Below are 22817 nucleotides of genomic sequence, written 5' to 3' on the forward strand. Positions count from 1 at the left end.
AATGGATTGATAAAAAGTCTTCTTCTTTCCCTTTATTCCTGTAGCTAGTTTGAGCTCATTTTGTGCCTTTGCCTTTCTAATCTTGCCCTTAAGGGCATAAGAACGGCCATACCGGGTCAGACCAAAGGTCCATCTAGCCCAGTATCTGTCTACCGACAGTGGCCAATGCCAGGTGCCCCAGAGGGAGTGAATCTAACAGGCAATGATCAAGTGATCTCTCTCCTGCCATCCATCTCCATCCTCTGACGAACAGAGGCTAGGGACACCATTCCTTACCCATCCTGGCTAATAGCCATTTATGGACTTAACCACCATGAATTTATCCAGTTCTCTTTTAAACGCTGTTATAGTCCTAGCCTTCATAACTTCCTCAGGTAAGGAGTTCCATAAGTTGACTGTGTGCTGCGTGAAGAAGAACTTCCTTTTATTTGTTTTAAACCTTCTGCCTATTAATTTCTTTTGGTGACCCCTAGTTCTTGTATTATGAGAATAAGTAAATAACTTTTCCTTATCCATTTTCTCCACATTACTCATGATTTGGGGGAGGGATAGCTCAGTGGTTTGAGCATTGGCCTGCTAAACCCAGGGTTGTGAGTTCAATCCTTGAGGGGACCTCTTAGGGATCTGGGGCAAAAATTGGTCCTGCTAGTGAAGGCAGGGGGCTGGACTCAATGACCTTTCAAGGTCCCTTCCAGTTCTAGGAGATTGGTATATCTCCAATTATTATTATATTTTATATACTTCTATCATATCCCCCCTTAGTCTCCTCTTTTCCAAGCTGAAGAGTCCTAGCCTCTTTAATCTTTCCTCATATGGGACCCTCTCCAAACCCCTAATCGTTTTAGTTGCCCTTCTCTGAACCTTTTCTAGTGCCAGTATATCTTTTTTGAGATGAGGAGACCACATCTCTACACAGTATTCGAGATGTGGGCGTACCATCGATTTATATAAAGGCAATAATATATTCTCAGTCTTATTCTCTATCCCCTTTTTAATAATTCTTAACATCCTGTTTGCTTTTTTGACCGCCTCTGCACACTGCGTGGACCTCTTCAGAGAACTATCCATGATGACTCCAAGATCTTTTTCCTGACTCATTGTAGCTAAATTAGCCCCCATCATATTGTATCTATAGTTGGGGTTATTTTTTCCAATGTGCATTACTTTACATTTATCCACATTAAATTTCATTTGCCATTTTGTTGCCCAATCACTTCGTTTTGTGAGATCTTTTTGAAGTGCTTCACAGTCTGCTTTGGTCTTAACTATCTTGAGTAGTTTAGTATCATCTGCAAACTTTGCCACCTCACTGTTTACCCCTTTCTCCAGATCATTTATGAATAAATTGAATAGGATTGGTCCTAGGACTGACCCTTGGGGAACACCACTAGTTACCCCTCTCCATTCTGAGAATTTACCATTAATTTCCTACCCTTTGTTCCCTGTCTTTTAACCAGTTCTCAGTCCATGAAAGGACCTTCCCTTTTATCCCATGACAGCTTAATTTACGTAAAAGCCTTTGGTGAGGGACCTTGTCAAAGGCTTTCTGGAAATCTAAGTACACTATGTCCACCGGATCCCCCTTGTCCACATGTTTGTTGACCCCTTCAAAGAACTCTAATAGATTAGTAAGACACGATTTCCCTTTACAGAAACCATGTTGACTATTGCTCAAGAGTTTGTTTTTCTATGTGTCTGACAATTTTATTCTTAACTATTGTTTCAACTAATTTGCCTGGTACCGACGTTAGACTTACCGGTCTGTAATTGCCGGGATCACCTCTAGAGCTCTTTTTAAATATTGGTGTTACATTAGCTAACTTCAGTCATTGGGTACAGAAGCCGATTTAAAGGACAGGTTACAAACCTTAGTTAATAGTTCTGCAACTTCACATTTGAGTTCTTTCAGAACTCTTGGGTGAATGCCATCTGGTCCCGGTGACTTGTTAATGTTGAGTTTATCAATTAATTCCAAAACCTCCTCTAGTGACACTTCAATCTGTGACAGTTCCTCAGATTTGTCATCTACAAAAGCTGGCTCAGGTTTGGGAATCTCCCTAACATCCTCAGCCTTGAAGACTGAAGCAAAGAATCCATTTAGTTTCTCCACAAAGACTTTATCGTCTTTAAGTGCTCCTTTTGTATCTCGATCATTAAGGGGCCCCACTTGTTGTTTAGCAGGCTTCCTGCTTCTGATGTACTTAAAAAACATTTTGTTATTACTTTTGGAGTTTTTGGCTAGCCGTTCTTCAAACTCCTCTTTGGCTTTTCCTATTACACTCTTGCGTTTAATTTGGCAGTGTTTGTGCTCCTTTGTATTTGCCTCACTAGGATTTGACTGAGGTCCAACCCATGAAAAAGGTCAGCTCACCCAGTAACAGTGATCTACATTCGTTGTTCTTAGATGTATGACCTTGCAGGTAGCTGTATTAAAACACATTTTGTTTGACAGGGCCCAGTTTACCAAGTGATCCAGATCACTGTGTATGACAGCCCTGTCCTACTCATTATTACCACTCCACCAATCTTTGTGTCAACTACAAATTTTATTAGCAGTGATTTTATATTTTCTTCTGGGTCATTGATGAAAAGATTGAATAGCATCAGGTTTCAACCGATTCTGAAGAACCCCACTAGAAACACATCCCCTATTGATAACTGCTTTGAGATATGTCAGCTAGCCAGCTCTTAATCCATTTAATATGTGCTGTACTGATATTGTATAGTGCTAATTTTTTAATCAGAATGTTGTATGATACCCAGTCAAGTGCTTCACAAAAGTATAAATCTATTACATCTATGCAGTTACCTTTATCAACCAAACTTGCAATCACATCAAATAATTAAATCAAGTTTGTTTGTCAAGAGCTGTTTTCTATAAAACCATGTTGACTGCATTAATTATATTCCCAGAATTTGATTGATTTGATATCAGCTTTTCAATTATTTTTCTTGAGGTTGATGTTGGGCTAGCTGGCCTATTTTACTAGGATCCTCCTGTTTTCCGTTTCTGAATATTGGCACACCATCATTGCTGTTCTATGGGAATTTCCCTGGCAGTCCAAGATTTATTAAAATTAATATTGGTCTAAATATTAATATGCTGTTGAAATGGATGAGACAGTTTGCTCCTCTCAGAATTGTTTTTTCAGAATGTCTGCAGAGTAAAACAGATGTCACTGCATCAGTTACACTTGGTTTGTATTTTCAAGATTTACTTCACAACCATGGGACCTAGAAAATTACATTTTCGTAAATGAAAGCTGAAGTTCTTCTGTAATCATCTGACACCAGTTGCGGGAGCCCTAGGCACAGGCCTGTAGTACCTTAATTTGGCTTTGCACACAGCAGGTCACTAGCAGAACCAGGAAAACAACTTAGATCTCCTGGGTCACAGACCAGTGCCGTATCCACTAGACCATACTTCTAGATTCTAGAGCACAAAGTTGGTGGTAAGTTCCATAGCCTTGGAATAGGCAGGGCTCTGCTTATCACCATATTATCTAGACACTGGTGTGTGATTTCCTAGTGACTCTGGGCACTTACAGTTAAAACACACCTGTTGATTTTTCTTTTCCAGGTCCCAGTTAATATGACCGTTGTCCAGCTCATGCAGGTGAGACTCTGCCAATGAAAATAATTCCTGCATCTGAGATGAAGGGAATCCTGAGTCTGAGGCATGCAGAATGAGCTGCTTGAGCCAAGCACTTTGGGGGAATGGAAAAGTTCTGTGTCTGAGACAAGGTTTTGGAGGAGAAAGCCACATTGTCTCTGGAAAAGGAATATGGGGAAGGTTTCAGATATGAGATGGGGTATACTCTAAGGTGATGTGTATGTGAGTGAGTGGAAGATCTTTGGCCTGGGATGGGCAGAGATGGGGTAGAGAGCAGGCTCTGGTTCTGGGATAGATTGGGAGTGGAGGGGCAGGTCACAGACAGAAATGTGGTTGAGAAGGGAAAGGTCTCAGACTCGGAAGTGGTTTGGAAAGAGGAGGCGGGGGAAGGCCCCAGTTCTTCTTCAAGTGATGATCCCTGTGTGTTTTCCACACATGGGTACACATGCAGGTTCGAGTCCGGAAATTCTTCAAAAGCAGTGTCCGTTGAGCTGCACGTGCAGTAGTTTCCCTTGTGCTCCCGACCAAGGATATCTGAGACAGGGCGGGTCAATGCCTCTCCAGTTCCTTCTTACCTCTGCATAGCCTGAGTTGGAGTCATATCCTCCTTCACTATAACCTGTAAAGTAGAAAATATTTTTAAGTAGTTTATATTGTAGTTTAGTAGTTTAATTTTCTAATAAGTTTTGAGTAGTTTTTTCCTCCCCAGTTGAGGGAAACCATCCCTGGTTCCAGGATTATGCCCAGAGTCCTGGGATTCAAGAACTGCATCTCCTGCCCTTGCTCCTTCTCCATCAATGATGAACATCAACAGTGCTTGTGTCTGAGTGCAGCACATATCTCTGCAAAGTGCAGTATCTGTTGATCCATACCACCCAGAACTTGAGAGGCATGGGGGCTTTGCCTAAGAAAGTACTTGATGGCGGAGGCTATGAGGCCCCTCTCTGATCCAGGCCCAGGAGAACCCCCTGTATGTCAGCCTCAACCAACCAGCCGTGCCCTCCAAGCATGTGCCTTGGAGTGGAGCCTCTAACACTGAAGCCCAAGAGCTCTTCCTTCAGGGCTCCCCATGAAAGTAGAGAGCACTCTGATGGGCACAAGGACAGAACCATGCAAAGGATGGTCAATAAGAAATGTGTTTCCTCCCTGAGCCAGTCCAGGTTGGGTGAGATGTCGTGTCTCGCTCAGAACCAATGGACCCAGCTCTGCCAAAGACCCCCAGGTTGGAAGGCAAGGTGGGCAAAAAGATCTGCCCGTTCTGAAGGTGGTACCAAAGCGTAAAGCACAGATGCCCACTGGTTCTGTGAGTCCTGGTCCGAACCAATTGTCAGCACTGTCTTGTTCATTTAAAGATCATTCAACTGCCACAGATGAGCTGAGTCCTTCAGGTGTAACTGCTGTAACTCCTCGGACCCTAGGCTGTTACTTATGTAACACTGGAGGATATATTCAACTTGGTGGTGGTACAGGTGACTGCAGACAGAGCTTGGCTGCACTACCAGAAATTCACCCTGGCAGATAAGGGCTCTGAGAAACTAGACCTCCTGGTAAAGAAGGTCTTCTCCTCCACAGGTCTGCAATTTTATGTCATTTAACTACCAACCTTTGTTAGTGAAATATGACTTTAATAACTACTTCAGGCTCACGGACTTCAGAGATAAACTTCCTGTAGCCTTTTATTTATTTAAAGTGAAATGTATTACATCACCACGGGTTCATCTCTGGTTGCTATAGTGAAACTCAAGGAGCTCAATCTATTTAGATTAACAAAGAGAAGGTTAAAGGGGTGACTTGATCAGTATGTAAATACCTAGGGAGGACAGATATTGAATAATGAGTTCTCCAGTCTAGCAGACAAAGGTATACAAGTTGAAGGTTGAGAAATTCAAACTAGAAATAGGCATAAAATTTTAATAGGGCTGTTGATTAGTTGCAGTTAACTCATGTGATTAACTCAAAAATTAATTGTGATTAATCGCACTGTTAAACAATAGCATACGAATTGAAATTTAATAAAATATTTTTGGATGTTTTTCTACATTTTCAAATATATTGATTTCTGTTGCAACACAGTGTAAAGTGCTCACTTTATATTATTTTTATTACAAATATTTTCACTATATGAAATATGGAATGATAAACAAAAGTAATAATATTTTTCAATTCACCTAATACAAGTACTGTAGTGCAATCTCTTTAACATGAAAGTTGAAACTACAAATGTAGATGTTTGTGTGTATGTGTGTGTGTGTTACATAACAGCACTCAAAAACAAAATAATTTAAAACTTTAGAGCCTACAAATCCTCTCAGTCCTACTTCTTGTTCAGTCAATTGCTCAGACAAACAAGTTTGTTTACATTTACGGGCGATACTGCTGCCTGCTTCTTATTTATAATGTCATCTGAAAGTGAGAACAACTGTTCTCACGGCACTTTTGTAGCTGGTATTGCAAGGTATTTATGTGCCAGATATACTAAACATTCATATGCCCCTTCGTGCTTTGGCCACTATTCCAGAGGACATGCTTCCATGCTGATGATGTGCATTAAAAAAAATGCATTAATTAAATTTGTGACTGAACTCCTTGGGGGAAAATTGTATGTCTCCTGTTCTGTTTTACTTGCATTCTGCCATATATTTCATGTTATAGCAGTCTTGGATGATGACCGAGCACATGTTCATTTTAAGAATACTTTCACCGCAGATTTGACAAAATGCAAAGAAATACCAATGTGAGATTTCTAAAGATAGCTACAGTACTCAACCCAAGGTTTAAGAATCTGAAGTGCCATCCAAAATCTGAGAGGGACGAGGTGTGAAGCATGCTTTCAGAAGTCTTAAAAGAGCAACACTCCGATGCAGAAACTACAGAACCCGAACCACCAAAAAATAAAATCAATCTTCTGCTGGTGACATCTGACTCAAATGATGAAAATGAACAGGTATCGGCCCGCTCTGATTTGGATTGTTATCAAGCAGAACCCATCATCAGCATGGATGTATGTCCTCTGAAATGGTGGTCCAAGCATAAAGGGACATATGAATCTTTAGCACATCTGGCATGTAAATATCTTGCGATGCCGGCTACAACAGTGCCATGCAAATGCCTGTTCTCACTTTCAGGTGATATTGTAAACAAGAAGCAGGCAGCATTATCTCCTGCAAATTGTAACCAAACTTGTTTGTCTGAGCGATTGGCTGAACAAGAAGTAGGACTGAGTGGACTTGTAGGCTGTAAAGTTTTACATTGTTTTATTTTTAAATGCAGTTATTGTACATAATTCTACATTTGTAAGTTTAACTTCCATAATGAAGAGATTGCACTACAGTACTTGTATTAGGTGAATTGAAAAATACTATTTTTTGTTTTTACAGTGCAAATATTTGTAATAAATAAATAAATATATATATATAAATGAGCACTGTACACTTTGTATTCTGTGTTGTAATTGAAATCAATATATTTGAAAATGTAGAAAATATTTAAATAAATGGTATTTTATTATTGTTTAACAGTGCGATTAATCATGATTATTTGTTTTAATTGCTTGACAGCCCTACATTTTAAGTAAGAGTAATCAACAGTAGGAGCAATTTTCCAAAGTTTATGGTGTACTCTTCATTTCTGGTAATTTATTAAATCAAGATTGGACCTTTTTCTAAAAGATTCTCTAGTACAAACAAGAATTATTTCAGGTAAATTCTGGGGCCTGTGTTATAACAGAGATCATACTAGATGGTCACAGTGGTTGGTCCCTTCTAATCTTGGAATCTATGAAAACCCACCCAGTGTTTGTTTGTTTGTTTTTTTCCCCAAAGGCTAGCATCAATACCTTGGGGTCTTTGTTCTGTATTTGAATATTATCTGAACTCCAGACACCAGCCCCATATTGAGAGGTTGGGGAAAACTTGTTCTCTCAACTTCAGCCAATCTCTAGTAATATCTTCAATCCCTGTGTGTTTCTAACTCAGAAGTTGCCTGACTCTCTTTCTGGTGTGTGGAAAGTGGAAGAGGGCCAAGACTAAAACAGGGTTCAAAAAAGAACTAATAAATTCATGGAGGATAGGTCCATCAATGGCTATTAGACAAGATGGGCAGGGATGGTGTCCCTAGCCTCTGTTTGCCAGAAGCTGGGAATGGGTGACAAGGGATGGATCACTTGCTTACCTGAGTAGTTGGAAATGATGGTGCACAGGTCTCTCTCTGTTAGGCCACATGGTTGCATGCACCTACATGGTGTAATTTGCCAGACTCCACTTATGGTGTCTGCAAACTTGGCGCCGCTCGATTTACTGACCGAACAGGGACCACATCGACTCCAGCTTACTGTTCCCACCAGAGTTATCTCCTCCCTTGCTTAGTGGTCGAATCCAGAAAAGGTTACTGTGAGGACTTCTTTCAGCCCTCCTGCACCTAGGACCACCCTTGTTACAGACGTCTCCCTTCTGGGATGAGGGGCACTCATTTGAACAACTACACTGCTCAGGGTACCTGAACCCCATGGGAGGCCAGGCTACATATAAACTTACTGGAACTGAGGGCAGTCTGCCTTGTGTGCAAGGCCTTCCTTCCCTTCATGCTGGACAATATCACTGTGGTGGTGTATATAAACAAACAAGGAGGAGCAAGATCTCATCCCCTCTGTCCGGAAGACATCAGTCTTTGGAATTGGTGTGTTAGGCACCATGTCACACTGCAGGCTGTATACGTCCTGGGTATTCACAACGCCATTGCAGGCAAGCTAAGCAGAAGATTTTCTGCAGATCGTGAATGGGAGATTCATGATTCAGTTCTAACCATGATAGTTAGACAATGAGGTGCTCACCATGGGATCTCTTTTCATCCTAGATAAACAGAAAGCTTCTCTTATGTTGGTTTTAGGGGAGCCATAGGTTGCAACTCCCAGGGTGCTGCTCCCCTGCTGTCTTGGATGGATGGCCTCAGATCCTCCTTTCCTCCTATTCCCCCCCCCCCACACACACACACCAAGTTATAGAGAAAATATGCAGTGACAAAGTCAATATCATTCTCATAGTACCTTACTGGACCAGACAGTTCATGGAACTTCTAACTGTCCACCCACCCATTTATCAGGACCACCCATTTCTGGATCTCCTAATCCAGCATAGGGGGAAAATCAACCACCCCAACCTGGCTCATTCCACTTTATGGCCTGGTGTTTGGATGAGCATCAGAAATAGAATGCTTATGCTCTGCCCCCATTCAGGAAATCCTTAATCAAAGTAGAAAGAATTCCACTACAACCTGCTATCTAACCAAATGGAGGTGCTTTTTGGCCTGGGCATGACTCCACCGACATTTACTAGATACTATGGGCATTCTGGCTGTTCTGGACTCGCTCCCATTCTTGAAGAATTCAGGTCTAGCTCTTAGTTTGCTGCGGGTACACCTAGCACCCATGAAACAATGTTACGATTTATGAAGGTCTTGATCAGGACCTTCCCGCCAATCCTTAAACCTGTGCCTCAATGGGACTTTAACCGTGCCCTGTTGACACTCACAGAACCACCCTTCGAACCTGTGGTAACATGTGCCATGACCCACCTGTCCATGAAGGTGGTGTTTTTAGTGGCCATCACTTCAGCCAGGAGGGTCAGTGAGCTAGGAGCCATCATCGCAGACCCTCCCTGTACAGTGTTTCACAAGAGAAATTTTCCCTTGGGTATGCTCCAGATTTCTCCCCAAGATTGATTCTGAGTTTCACATCAATCAAGCAATACACTTACTTGTATTTTTCCCAAAACCCCATGCTTCCTCCGAAGAGAAGAGATTCACTCCCTTGACGTCCAGTACACCCTGGTGTTCTATCTTCAAAGAACCAAATCCATTAGAAATCTCTGAGATTTTTTACTGCTGTATCAGAAAGATTGTGTAGGCAAGCCATATACTCCCAGAGAATTTCTAAGTGGGTTTTGGGATGCATCTTTAGAGTGCTACAAAATAGCAAGAATTCCTGCCTCTATAGCATCCCTATCTGATGTCCCACTGCAGGACAGGGCAGCAACTTGGAGTTCTGGTCACATGTTTGCAACACACTACGCTCTAGGTCAGGCATCAGCTGTGGATGAAGTGGTAGGAATGGGAGTATTGCAAGCATCTTTGTTGCCAGCTTCCTTGCACCCTCCTGCAGTCTGAACATTGCTTGCCGATCACCCAGGTATGGAATACACACAGGGACCATCACTTGAAAAAGAAGTGGAATTTACTTACTGTTACTGGAGGTTCTTCGAGAAGTGTGGTCCCTAGCTGTATTCCACTACTTGCCCTCCCTCCCCTCTGCTTCAGATCCTGTTGGATTTGCAATAAGAAGAGGAACTGGAGAAGTGTTGACTTGCATTGACTCTTATACCCTCAGTCAGGAATACAGATAGGGACCACATATCTTGAAGAACCTCCAGTTATGGTAAGTAACGTCCACATCAGGGATGGATGGTCACACTCCACTCTTTACTGGATTAACTGATTTTTTATTTTTTCTGCCTCCAGGTGAGAATCACCCCTGTCACACAGCCTGGAGCTCCCCAGATGGATGGCAACACCTGTCACAATGTTGTTTCTGAGGTACCTGAACCACCCTTCCACCATTATTGAGGCAGTGCAGGGCTGGAGTTAAGGCCCCAGGTCCTTGCCTTTTCTCTGATCGTCCTCTGTGTTGGACTTGCAGGTGATCTATGAAATAGAGTTCAATGGGACCCATGGAATCCAGAATGTCTCTGTCCAGCTTAAAGTGACCAGCGTCTCTGGGAACTCTCTGCAGCAGCGGTTCACACTTCAGTTCTGGGTCAGTGCCCTAGTTTCACATGGATCCTTGCAAGGGCTGGGGTTAGTGTCCTGACTTCATTTGAGTCCTTGGGTGAGGAGATCTGGTTAGTACCATGAGAGCATGTGGACCTTGAGGAATCAGGGCTCAACATCCCAATCTTATATGGGTCCTGTGGGGTATTGGGGTCAGTGTTTTGGTCTCGGGTAGGTCCTCAAGGTAGGGACAGGTGGGCTCAGTGCCCTGGTCTTGTGCAGGGTTGGAGGGTGTTGGTGTTCTGCTCTTGGATGGTCTCTGGGGGAGGGGAGGGAAGAGATCAGGGTCAATATTTTTGTCCCAGACATGTTATGTAAAGAGAGGATAGGAAGCAGTGCTGTATTTCACTTGTTCTGAGCAGAGCTGCTGGTGTCCTTTCCAGATGCTACTTGACCTGTGCCCTGGCAGTGGGGGATGGGAATTGCCTTGTAGGGTCAGTGACCTTTTCCAACTCCTTAGGTTCTAAGGCTGGAGGACAATGTATAATGTGGAAGGTGTGAGGTTGTTTGCTTGACTCAGAACAACAGAAGCTTGTTGAAGTAGTCCCCAAAACCCCTCTCCAGTGAGGACAGAGTAATAAGTGTGTGTTTGCAGGAGAGAATATCAGTGACCCAAAACTTCAGGGCTGTGGAAGGGCAAGGGTGAGTTCTTCTTTTGAGTATCCTCTGCATATTCCCATTCATGGGAATGCTCTGACCAGAGCAGCCTGAACGGTAAAATTCTACTAGAAGTAGCCATTGGAGCATCCATGTGCGTTCCTTGCTCGTCCCACTTCTCTTCCTCCCCCAACCTCCCTCCCCAATTCTAGACATTCTAGGGCGATGGGTCTCAAACTTTTTTACTGGTGACCCCTTTCACATAGAAAGCCTCTGAGTGCAACCCCCCGAGTGCAACCCCCCAAATAAATTAAACATACTTTTTAATATATTTAACACCATTATAAATGCTGGAGGCAAGCGGGGTTTGGGGTAGAGGTTGACAGCTCACAACCCCCCATGTAATAACCTCACAACCCCCTGTGGGGTCCTGACCCCCAGTTTGAGAACCCCTGTTCTAGGGCAAGTGTTTAAAAGGAGCATGGTGCTTCATTGCCTCAGTGCCTTCAACTGTGGACAGCTGGACCATTACATTGTTGCTATAGGATCCTTTCAGAACCTATAAGTAGATAGGCAGTTTGTATAGGTTAGTTGGTACATAAGTTCACAGGATTACATAAAGGATAGCATGACAGATCAGAAGGCTAAGGAGCCTGGATTCAAAAGATGCATCTGGTGCCAAGGTGTATTCCTAGCATCGGGCACATATCCCAGATGCTTGACATGTTTGGGGGAAGGGCATTCTCCCTGTAAATGTCCAAACTTCTCATCATTTATCACAAGGGCAAAGAGAGACAAAACTGGCTCAAGGCAACTTTATTGCATGAAGCACTGAAGTGACAGCTTGTTTTCAGATACTGGGAGTTAAAGCTGTCTTTAACAGCTGTGTAGGGAAAGCGCTGCAGTGTGGCCACACTGACAGCTACCAGCGCACTGTCGTGGCCACATTCGCAGCATTTGCAGCGGTGTTGGGAGTGGTGCATTATGGGCAGCTATCCCAGCGTTCAAGTGGCTGCAACGTGCTTTTCAAAAGATGGGGGTGGGGTGGAGTGTGACAGGGAGTGTGGGGGAGACAGAGAGAGAGTAGATTCCCTGCCTTGCAAGTTCCGACCCCTTCCCCCACCTCTCTCTCATTCACTAAATGCAAATAGCCGCCTTTGTTTTTTTCCTCACAGACCAGATAAGCAGCTGCTCCGAAATGGACCCCTCTCCCCCCGCCCTCAATGCTGTTTCTCTCCTCAAGCAAACACTAGCTGTGGACATTCCAAAGGGATCCCCCTGCCTGCCTCATTCACAGCAAACAGTAGCTGTGTTTGTTTTTTAGCTAAGCAGCTCCGGGATCCCCGAGCTCACAACAAAAAAAACAGAGGCATCAGAACAAAACAAAGAGTGTTATCTTTACTTAAAAGCATTATGGGAAGGTTCCGGAGGTCAGTTACAGCGTAGTAAGATTAATCACTGTTTACACTGGCACCCCAGCGCTGCATCACCAGCGCTGTTCTCTTTATTCCTCTCATGGAGGCGGAGTACATGCAGCGCTGTAGCCAGGGAGATACAGCGCTGTATGTGCCTTGCCAGTGTGGACGGGGAGTAAGTTACAGCACTGTAAAGCCACCACCAGTGCCGTAACTCTCAAGTGTAGCCAAGGCCTATGTCAGGCATGGTATCCAAGAGAGATGTCAGTGTGACGGTGCTGCTCGTGGGAGCCAGCTGAGGTCACTCAATTAGGGTGAACTGCAAACCAAACAGGGCAGACAAACCCCAAATGCTGGTGGTTATTCCAATACTTAGATTTACCAACCAGCACAAAACAGCTTCTACAGTACCTTACTGGTCACTTAGAAGTTCAAACCATGCAGTTCCCTTAAAGTGCCCAGCCTCAGGCCTCCGTCCAGACACACCTGTCAGATATGATGATGATTCCTAAGAATCTTACTTCATCATATAAAAGAAAAGGTTCTTCCAATCCCAAAGGATCAGCCACATACCCAGGTCCAATTATAACTTAAATCTTACCCAAAATACACGCTATAGTCAATTCTTATTAACTAAGCTAAAATTTATTAAAAAAGAAAAGAGAGAGAGTGTTGGTTAAAGGATTAATCTACAGACAGACTTGAATTCAATTCTTGAGGTTCGGATACACAGCAGAGATAAGCTTGTAGTTGCCAAAAGTCCTTTTAGAAATAGTCCAGAGGTTACAGTCCAATGTCCATATTCAGGGTGGCTCCAGTCAGTGACTGGGGATCTCAATCCTTGTGGCTTAAGGTTTCCCCCTCTTGAAACCCAAAGCAGATCTGAGATGAAGAAGGATCGTGTCCCAGGGTTCTTATACATTTCCAGCAGCCTTTCGGCCTGAGAAAACAATAGGCTTAATTCCTTCTCCCAAACATCCTGGCAATTAGCACAGAGTAATTTACCCATTAAACAGTTCAGATACAGGTTAGCACAACCTTCAAAGAGACACATAGACAATAATACTATTTTACTCAAGTATCATTATAAATGTTAATATTCCTTTTTTTGATCTTTGAATTAAAACTATAGCAATAGACAAGACTTGTTTGCTTGCATCCCAAGACCTGAGCAAACATCCCCCTTCTACCTCTAACAATGCAGACTTGCATTTCAAAGCTCTATTCATTTACATATCTTCCTAACCAGTCCTTAAGGTTCACCCATGGGTCAGGTCAGTCTGTGAGTTAATTAACTCTTTCTGGCCCTGTCATCATACAATATCTCATTGAATCACAGTCATAACGTCACACCCCCAACGCAAAATTGATGCAGGAAGGGATGACACAAACATCGCTGAGTGCATCCTAATGAGTCCCCATCCGGGACAATGCATCAGCTACAATATTTTCCTTCCCCTTTATGTGGATTATATCCATTTCATACTCTTGAAGGGCTAAACTCCAGCGCAGCAACCTGGAGTTGGTACCTTTGGCCTTGTGCAGCCAGACCAAAGGGGCATGATCACTCAACACAGTGAATTTTTGGTTGTACAAATAGGGCTTAAGCTGCTTGACAGCCCAGACAATGGCATAACATTCCTTCTCAATGGTAGTGTAATTTTGCTCAGTGGGGGACAACTTTTTACTTAAGTACGCTACGGGATGTCTCTTACCCCCCACCCCCTCTTGCATTAGCACTGCCCCCAGCCCAATATTGGAAGCATCTGTACATAGCAAAAAAGGCTTTTTGAAATCTGGGCTGACTAAAACAGGCTCTTTGGCCAAAGCACTTTTTATGCTTTGAAATCCCTGCTCACAGGCCTCCGTCCACTGCACCCGGTCTGGTTTTTCCTTTTTCGTCAGGTCTGTGATGGGAGCTACAACGTCACTGAATCCCTGAACAAACCTCCTGTAATAGTTGGCCAGACCAATGAACGACTGGACCTGTTTCTTAGTTCTAGGGACAGGCCAGTTCTTAATGGCCTCCACCTTCAAAGGCTCAGGGCGCAGTCGCCCATTGCCCACCCTGTGCCCCAGGTAGGTCACCTCAGCAGCTCCCATTCTGCATTTAGACACCTTAACAGTTAGATTGGCCTCTCTGAGCCGGTGCAGCACAACCCCTATGTGGTTAAGGTGATCTTGCCATGAACTGCTGAATATGGCCAGGTCGTCTATATAGGCCCTGGCAAAAGACTCTAATCCCCGTAGGACCTCATTTATAAGTCTCATGAAAGTAGCCCCTGAATTACGCATCCCAAAGGGCAACACTTTGAACTCATACAGGCCAGATTCCACTATGAAAGCGGATTTTTCTTGTGCATCAGCATCTAGGGGAATTTGCCAGTACCCCCTAGTCAGATCCAGGGTGCTTATAAACTTGGCCCCCCCCAGCGTATTTAACAGATCCTCTATTCTGGGTGTGGGGTAAGGGTCAGGCTGAGTGATAGCATTTAGCTTCCGGTAATCCACACAAAATCTCATGGTCTTATCCTTTTTTGGCACCATCACAATGGGAGAGGCCCAGGGGCTCATGGATTGGGTAATTACCCCCATTGTCAGCATGCTTTTCACCTCTTCCTGGATCTGCCTTTGCATCTCTCCCTTGGCCCTGTACGCTCTGCTGGGAGCTGGGTGGGGACCCACCGTCTGAATGGAGTGTGTTATCCTATCAGTGAGCCCTGGCCTGTTGGAGAATGTTCACTTGTGGTGTTTTAATAACATTAGCAGCTCCTTCCTTTGAGGGGTGGATAAACCCTCCCCCATCTCAATGCTCTCAAGAGGCGTTTCTTCTTGGCTTTCAGCAACCATGTCAATCAAAGGGACAGAAACTGCCTCTTCCTCAGCACAACAGATCATGTTCACATTTACCTCCCTTGCATGGTAGGCCTTCATTCTGTTCACATGCACTGTCTGCACACTTCCCCGGCCATGGGGTTTCCTCACATCATAGGTAACCTCATTAATCCTTTCCACTACCTCCATGGGTCCGGTCCAAACATCCTTCATTTTGTTCCTCCGGACAGGATCTAGCACCAACACCATGTCCCCTATTTCAAACGCTCTCTCCTGAGCATCTCTGTCATACCAGGCTTTCTGAGTATCCTGGCTCTCTTTCAGATTCTGCTCAACCAACTTCATCATCTCTTGCAAACTCTCCTTGAACTGAGCCACATATTCTGCCACGGGCTGCTCTGTCTCCTCCACATTACCTTCCCATGAATCACGGACCAAATCTAGGGGCCCCCGGACCTGCCTCCCATAGAGCAGTTCAAAGGGAGCAAACCCTGTAGACTCTTGGGGCACACTCCTGTATGCATACAATAGATACGGCAGCAGGACATCCCAGTCATTCTGGCGTCTATCCACATACATTTTCAACATAGACTTCAGGGTTCCGTTGAACCTTTCCACTAGGCCATTAGTCTGGGGGTGGTAGGGAGCAGCTTTCAGGTGCTTTACCCCACATAACTCCCACAACTGCCTGAAAACCACAGACATGAAGTTAGACCCACGGTCAGACAGTATTTCCTTGGGAAAACCCACTCTGCTAAAAATAGAGAACAAAGCCACTGCCACTGTCTCAGCCTCAATATTAGCCAAGGCTACAGCCTCAGGATATCTGGTAGCAAAATCTACCAACACCAGGATGTACTTCTTCCCATTTCTGGAAGGTTTGGGGAATGGCCCCACAATATCCACAGCCACTCTGGCAAAAGCCTCCCCTATAATGGGCAGAGGCTGGAGGGGCACCTTGCTAGGCCCCCTTAACCCCTTACGCTTCTGGCACAGTTCACAGCTCCTGCAGTAATCTCTCACCGACCCAAAGAGGTGAGGCCAGTAGAAATTTTGCTCTAGTCTGTTACACGTTTTGCCTACACCCAGATGTCCTGCAAAAGGACCATCATGAGCCAACTTCAACAAATCACTGCGGTAACTCTCAGGTACCACAAGCTGCTTGCGAACTGCTGCTTGGGAATTCTTCCTTCCCCTAGGAGGTTCCCTATACAACAGCCCATTCTGCATAAAAAACCTGCCTCTCTCTTTATTAACTGGGATCTGACTCTGAGCATCATTCCTGGCTTTCTCTAACGACACATCACTCTGCTGAGCCACAATGAATTTACCCTGGGTTTCGTTTAAATTCAGAACCATCTCTGATATTTCAGACAAACCCTCGCCTGATCCATCTTGAGAGACACTCTCTGTCTGTTCACCATCCCCCTCACTGCAGTCAGTCAGGGTATCTGCCACAGACCCACAGTTTCTCTGTGACCTGGTCGCCACATTAACTTGGCCAGGCACCCCCAGTATGTTATTTCCTACCAAAACATCAGCCGGAATCAAATCCCGGACAGCAGCCTTCACATCCCCTTTAAAGCCATCCCACTCAAGGTGGATTCTAGCCATTGGCAGGTCCACGGAGTACTCAGATAGGGCCACTATCGTCACATACTCCCCTGGCAACATGTCCTCTGGCTTCACCAGGTGTCCCTTGACTATAGTTACATCCGAGCCAGTGTCTCGCCACCCCATGCATTCAGCACCATTGACCTTTGCCTCCTTAATAAACCTCTCACTTCCTTGCCAAGCCTCAGTCCTGACATAAGTGGTGAGCTCATCACCTCCTCCCAGACCACTGGAGATGATGGGGTTGGCATTAGCCACTGCTCTGCTTGCACCTGGACTTAAGGTGGAGCTGTTGGGACTTGGTTCAGCCTGGGAGCTCAGGGTAATGGAGTTGGCATTTACTGTGGCTTTTGGGGTTGCTGTCTTTGGGCTGCTCTTTAGGGTCGGGCAATCTGGTCTTATGTGGCCAAGCATACCACAGTGATAGCATTTAACCGGTTTATTCTTGGGGTGAGAGTTCCCACCCTCTGGGCCCCTGTGAGCAACCTTATAAGAGTCAGGGCCCGGTTTACCTTTAAATCCTTCCCTCCTCTTGAACTGCGGAGAATGGTGATTAGTTTTCCCCGGGGGTTTACACCCTTCTTGAGCCCTGTTTTGGGTATGGGCATCCGCAATCTCTGCCGCCCGTAGGACTGACTCAGGGTCCCTATCACACACAGCTGCTCTCACATGGTCAGGCACAATGTCTAAGAACTGTTCCAAAGTTATTAAATCCAGCAGCTTTTCAAAACTCCCATGTGCCTTTGCTCCCATAACCCATTTTTTAACAAAACCCATCAGCTTATGAGCACATTCCACAAAAGTACAATCATTAGTCATCTTAAACTTTCTAAACTTAACTCTGTAAGAATCAGGAGTAACCTTGAACCGCCTTAACACAGAATCTTTAAACCGCCCATAATCCAAGGCTTCCTGTTCCCCCAATTCATTAAATACCTCCCTGGCTTTTCCAGTCAGTCTGGTCAGCAGGACAGGCATTCGCTGATCATCGGGGATCCGGTACAGATTGCAGAGGCATTCAAAAAGTAGACAAAAACTCCTCTATATCCTCAGTATCGTTGTAGATGGGACATATCCTTTCCCAGCTTTTCTCCCGGTGGTGGGTAAGTGGAGTACCAGGGGGTGATGACTTTTTCTGCTCTTCCATTACTTGGAGCCGGAGTTTAGCTGTCTCCTGTTCCATCTTGTGGGTCTCCTGTTGCCTCTGTAGAGCTTTCTCCTCAGCAGCCAGTAATTCCAGACGCCCCTTACGAGCTTTTTCTTCTCTCTCATCAGCCTCCTTCTTTCTTTCAGCAGCTTCTCTTTCGAATTCAGCTATTTTTTGCCTTTCCAGCAATCGAAGATCTGCTAGTTTCTGTTCATGCTCCAGTTGCAGTTTATTTGCTGCCTTATTTATTCTAATTGTTTCTGCATTTTCTGTAGCATCAGGGAAGGGCTGTGCTCCTGCCTCCTGATCACTGGCCGTTACCAGATCTCTCATTTCTTGATTTGTAGCTTTCTTTCTAAAGCTTATCCCCTTTTCTGAACACAAATATTCCAGGGCTTTTTTGTCAAGACCCTCATATGCTCTTTGCTCATCCATTGCAACTGCTCCTTAACCAACCAAACTCTCAATACCAAAATTCCAATTTGGATAGCGCGGGGTTCTGACCCAAAGCTTAATTGACCTGGTTCTGTGGATCCTTGCACGACTACGCCACTGTGACGGTGCTGCTCGTGGGAGCCAGCTGAGGTCACTCAATTAGGGTGAACTGCAAACCAAACAGGGCAGACAAACCCCAAATGCTGGTGGTTATTCCAATACTTAGATTTACCAACCAGCACAAAACAGCTTCTACAGTACCTTACTGGTCACTTAGAAGTTCAAACCATGCAGTTCCCTTAAAGTGCCCAGCCTCAGGCCTCCGTCCAGACACACCTGTCAGATATGATGATGATTCCTAAGAATCTTACTTCATCATATAAAAGAAAAGGTTCTTCCAATCCCAAAGGATCAGCCACATACCCAGGTCCAATTATAACTTAAATCTTACCCAAAATACACGCTATAGTCAATTCTTATTAACTAAGCTAAAATTTATTAAAAAAGAAAAGAGAGAGAGTGTTGGTTAAAGGATTAATCTACAGACAGACTTGAATTCAATTCTTGAGGTTCGGATACACAGCAGAGATAAGCTTGTAGTTGCCAAAAGTCCTTTTAGAAATAGTCCATAGGTTATAGTCCAATGTCCATATTCAGGGTGGCTCCAGTCAGTGACTGGGGATCTCAATCCTTGTGGCTTAAGGTTTCCCCCTCTTGAAACCCAAAGCAGATCTGAGATGAAGAAGGATCGTGTCCCAGGGTTCTTATACATTTCCAGCAGCCTTTCGGCCTGAGAAAACAATAGGCTTAATTCCTTCTCCCAAACATCCTGGCAATTAGCACAGAGTAATTTACCCATTAAACAGTTCAGATACAGGTTAGCACAACCTTCAAAGAGACACATAGACAATAATACTATTTTACTCAAGTATCATTATAAATGTTAATATTCCTTTTTTTGATCTTTGAATTAAAACTATAGCAATAGACAAGACTTGTTTGCTTGCATCCCAAGACCTGAGCAAACATCCCCCTTCTACCTCTAACAATGCAGACTTGCATTTCAAAGCTCTATTCATTTACATATCTTCCTAACCAGTCCTTAAGGTTCACCCATGGGTCAGGTCAGTCTGTGAGTTAATTAACTCTTTCTGGCCCTGTCATCATACAATATCTCATTGAATCACAGTCATAACGTCACAGTCAGGATCTGAAAAAAAGGTCTGGATCACTGACAGACTGTTTCCAGAGCTGTCCCATTTCAGAGAGACTCAGTTGCAGTACCGAGGAAAAATTTGCAGCCCTCCCAGTGTCAGCCTTATTACAAAGAGTCAATCTGAGTGAGAAGGACCTACTAGGACAGAATCTAATTTATGGAGCCAGGCTCTGATTTAAGCGCTCAGTGCAGAGCTAGGAGCCATTCCTCTATGGATCCAACAAGACACCCAGAGGAGCCTGTCATGAGGGTGAGATCTATGGAGCCAATTCAGAGAACTCAGGAGGGTTTGTTAACTAGCACTGCTCTGCATAGTATTACTGTTAAGCAGTAATGTGATAAGCAGTGCGAGGTAATATCTTTTTTACCAGACCAACTTCTGTTGCTGAGAGAGATAAGCTTTTGAGCTACACAGAGCTCTTCCTGAGGTCTGGGAAAGGTACTCAGAGTGTCACAGCTAAATACAAGGTCGAACAGATAGTTTAACATAAGTAGTTACCACATTTTCTAAGGGACCACTGAAGGTGAAGTGGCCCATTATCACCGTTGTAGTCCTAGGACTGCACCACTGGACAAAGGCATCACAGAACCAATGATATACCTGACATACATTGATGATATTTTTATCCTCTGAACATACGGCTTAAACTCCCTCATAGATTTCCACCACAACTTCAACCACCACTACCCATCCATCAAACTCTCTCTGGAACAGTCCTACACTAGCATCAACTTCCTTTACACCATAATCAGCTTCACCCTACAGACAACTATATACAAGGACCCCACAGATCATGACACCTATCTTCATAGATCCAGTAGCTAACTCGAACACACCAAGAACTCTGTTATCTACAGCCAGCCACTCAGATACCATAGAATATTGTCTGAGGAGCAAGTCCAGGATATACACCTTAAAACACTCAAAACTGCCTTCACCAAACAAGGACACTCCCAGAGAAGTAGATTGCATCATAGAATGCGCCACCCAAATACCCCAAGAGAACCTGCTTAAATACAGAAATAAAACCCGCTTTGACCACACACCCTCATTGTCACCTACCACCTCACACTGGAACCCATATGGGCTATCATCAAACTAAAACTCCACACTGAAAGAAATCTTTCTTCTTCGAGTGATTGCTCCTATGCATTCCAGTTAGGTGTACGCGCCGCGCGTGCACGGCTCTTCGGAACATTTTTACCCTAGCAACTCTGGCGGGCCGGCTGGGCGCCCCCTGGAGTGGCGCCGCTATGGCGCTGAATATATACCCCAGCCGGCCCGTCCGCTCCTCAGTTCCTTCTTACCGCCCGTGACGGCCAGTTGGAACAGTGGAGTGCTCCCTTTCCTCCACAGCCCTAGCGTTTCTCTACTCTTGAGTGTACATAGTTGTTTAGTTTACTTAGTTGTTAGTTTAGTTGAATAAGTTTAGTTAGCTATAGTATAGAATAAGGGAATAAGGGGGGTTTACCCCTCTTCTTCCGCAACCGGTGCGGGCTCATGCCCAAGGCACCGGGGTTTAAGCCCTGTGCGACTTGCCAGCGGCACATGCCTGTCGGGGACCCGCACGACTCCTGCCTGCGCTGCCTCGGGGAGACCCACCGTCCAGATAAGTGTCCTATCTGCACGGCCTTTAAGCCTAGAACAAGAAAGGAGCGGGACAGTTGTTTAAAGCAGCTCCTTATGGAGGCAACGCTCCAGCCTCCCGCACCGACCCCGGCGGCACCAAAGTCATCATCGGCACGCAGCGCACCGGCGGCCCCGAGCCGCTCCAGTACCGAGGCTCCTCGACCTCCGCAACCGGCACCGGCGACCCGGCACCGTTCCCTCTCCCCAACGAGGAAACATAAGCCGGCGAAGACGGCCTCGAAGCCGCATCCTCCGGGACCAATAGCCCAGCCACTACCGACGCCTCCGGTACCGGCTGTGGCGGTGCACAGACCGTGCACGGTACCGTTGACTCCGGCGCCGCAAGGGCCGTTAAGTCCGGTACCACCCTGCTCCCCGGTGCCAACCGTGGTCGAGCTACAGCTCCCGTCCATGCCCAAGACGTTCTCGACGGCGAGAGAGCTCATCGAGCTCACAGAGGCACCGAGCCTCTGGCCCCCGGCACCGCCGGTGCGGGCTGTTAAGTCAGCTATGATGCGGCCTCCTTCCCCTGACGGACGGGATAGACGGCGCTCCAGGTCTCGGTCTCGATCCCGGTCCCGAAGACGGTCACCATCACGCCGCTCCAGGTCCCGGCACCGCTCACCATCGCGGTACCGTTCACCTTCTCGGCACCGGTCGCAATCCCGGTACTGCTCAACATCGCGGTACCGGTCGCACTCCCGGAGATGCTCCTGGTCCCGGTCGCCAGCCCGTCGGCACCGCAGAAGGTCCGATTCCCGGCACCGTTCCCGGCACCGTGACTCCCGAAGCCGCTCCCGGCACCGCCGGTCGAGATCCTGGTCGAGCTCCCGGCACCGGTCGAGCTCCCGGCACCACGGCAGTCGATGGTTCTGCTCTCCATCTCGGCACCGCGACGACCGGCACCGCTCCTCGGCACCGTCCGGGGACAGATTGCCAGCATCGACGGCGCAGTCCATGAGTGCCTCCGCTCCTCCGTGGCCGTCTCGTCACTCCTCGGTCGCTTCGCAGACAGACAGCAATGGCCATCTTCAGGCTGCCCTGCGAGGACAAGCCCACGGTGCGCAGCAGTGGGGCTTTTGGGTCCCCTGGGCCCAGTACGAAGCTCAAGGGCTCCCTTGCCCCCCGCGGACCCCAGCCTCCGAACGCAGGGTGCCGGACGCCACAGTAAGCAGGCCCCCCCCATCACCACCAGGTGACGCCCAGTCGCCACCTGGTCCTGCGGAGCATCCGCGGTCCGAGACAGCTGCCTACCCCATAGAGGAACCATCTTCGGAGGCCGTGGTCCAAGGTCGGTCCTCGTCATCCTCGCCAGACGAGGCGGTGGCGGAGGCGTCTACGGCGGACCCTCCACCTATTGACTTGCGGGCCCACCAAGACCTTCTTCACCGGGTGGCGAAGGCTATTGACCTCCCCGTGGCGGAGGTCGCTGAGGATGATGACCCGGTGACTAATGTAATTGGGGCTGAGGCCCCAGTGCGGGTGGCCTTACCATT

The 22817-nt window shown here is 46.0% G+C and overlaps 1 protein-coding gene across 4 annotated transcripts in view; it reads left to right on the forward strand.

The window, feature by feature from the left end:
* Window positions 1-22817, forward strand: part of TCTN3 (tectonic family member 3) — a 77342-nt gene that overhangs the window by 28112 nt on the left and 26413 nt on the right. For all 4 annotated transcript variants that reach the window (XM_045023032.1, XM_045023033.1, XM_045023034.1 and 1 more), the window contains exons 7-9: window positions 3581-3616; window positions 10124-10198; window positions 10302-10418. In XM_045023032.1, the coding sequence (XP_044878967.1) occupies window positions 3581-3616; window positions 10124-10198; window positions 10302-10418 (228 nt within the window). The remainder of the gene's footprint in view (window positions 1-3580; window positions 3617-10123; window positions 10199-10301; window positions 10419-22817) is intronic.

This window comes from Mauremys mutica, chromosome 7 (genome assembly GCF_020497125.1).
Source record: "Mauremys mutica isolate MM-2020 ecotype Southern chromosome 7, ASM2049712v1, whole genome shotgun sequence".
Lineage (NCBI taxonomy): Eukaryota > Metazoa > Chordata > Testudines > Geoemydidae > Mauremys > Mauremys mutica.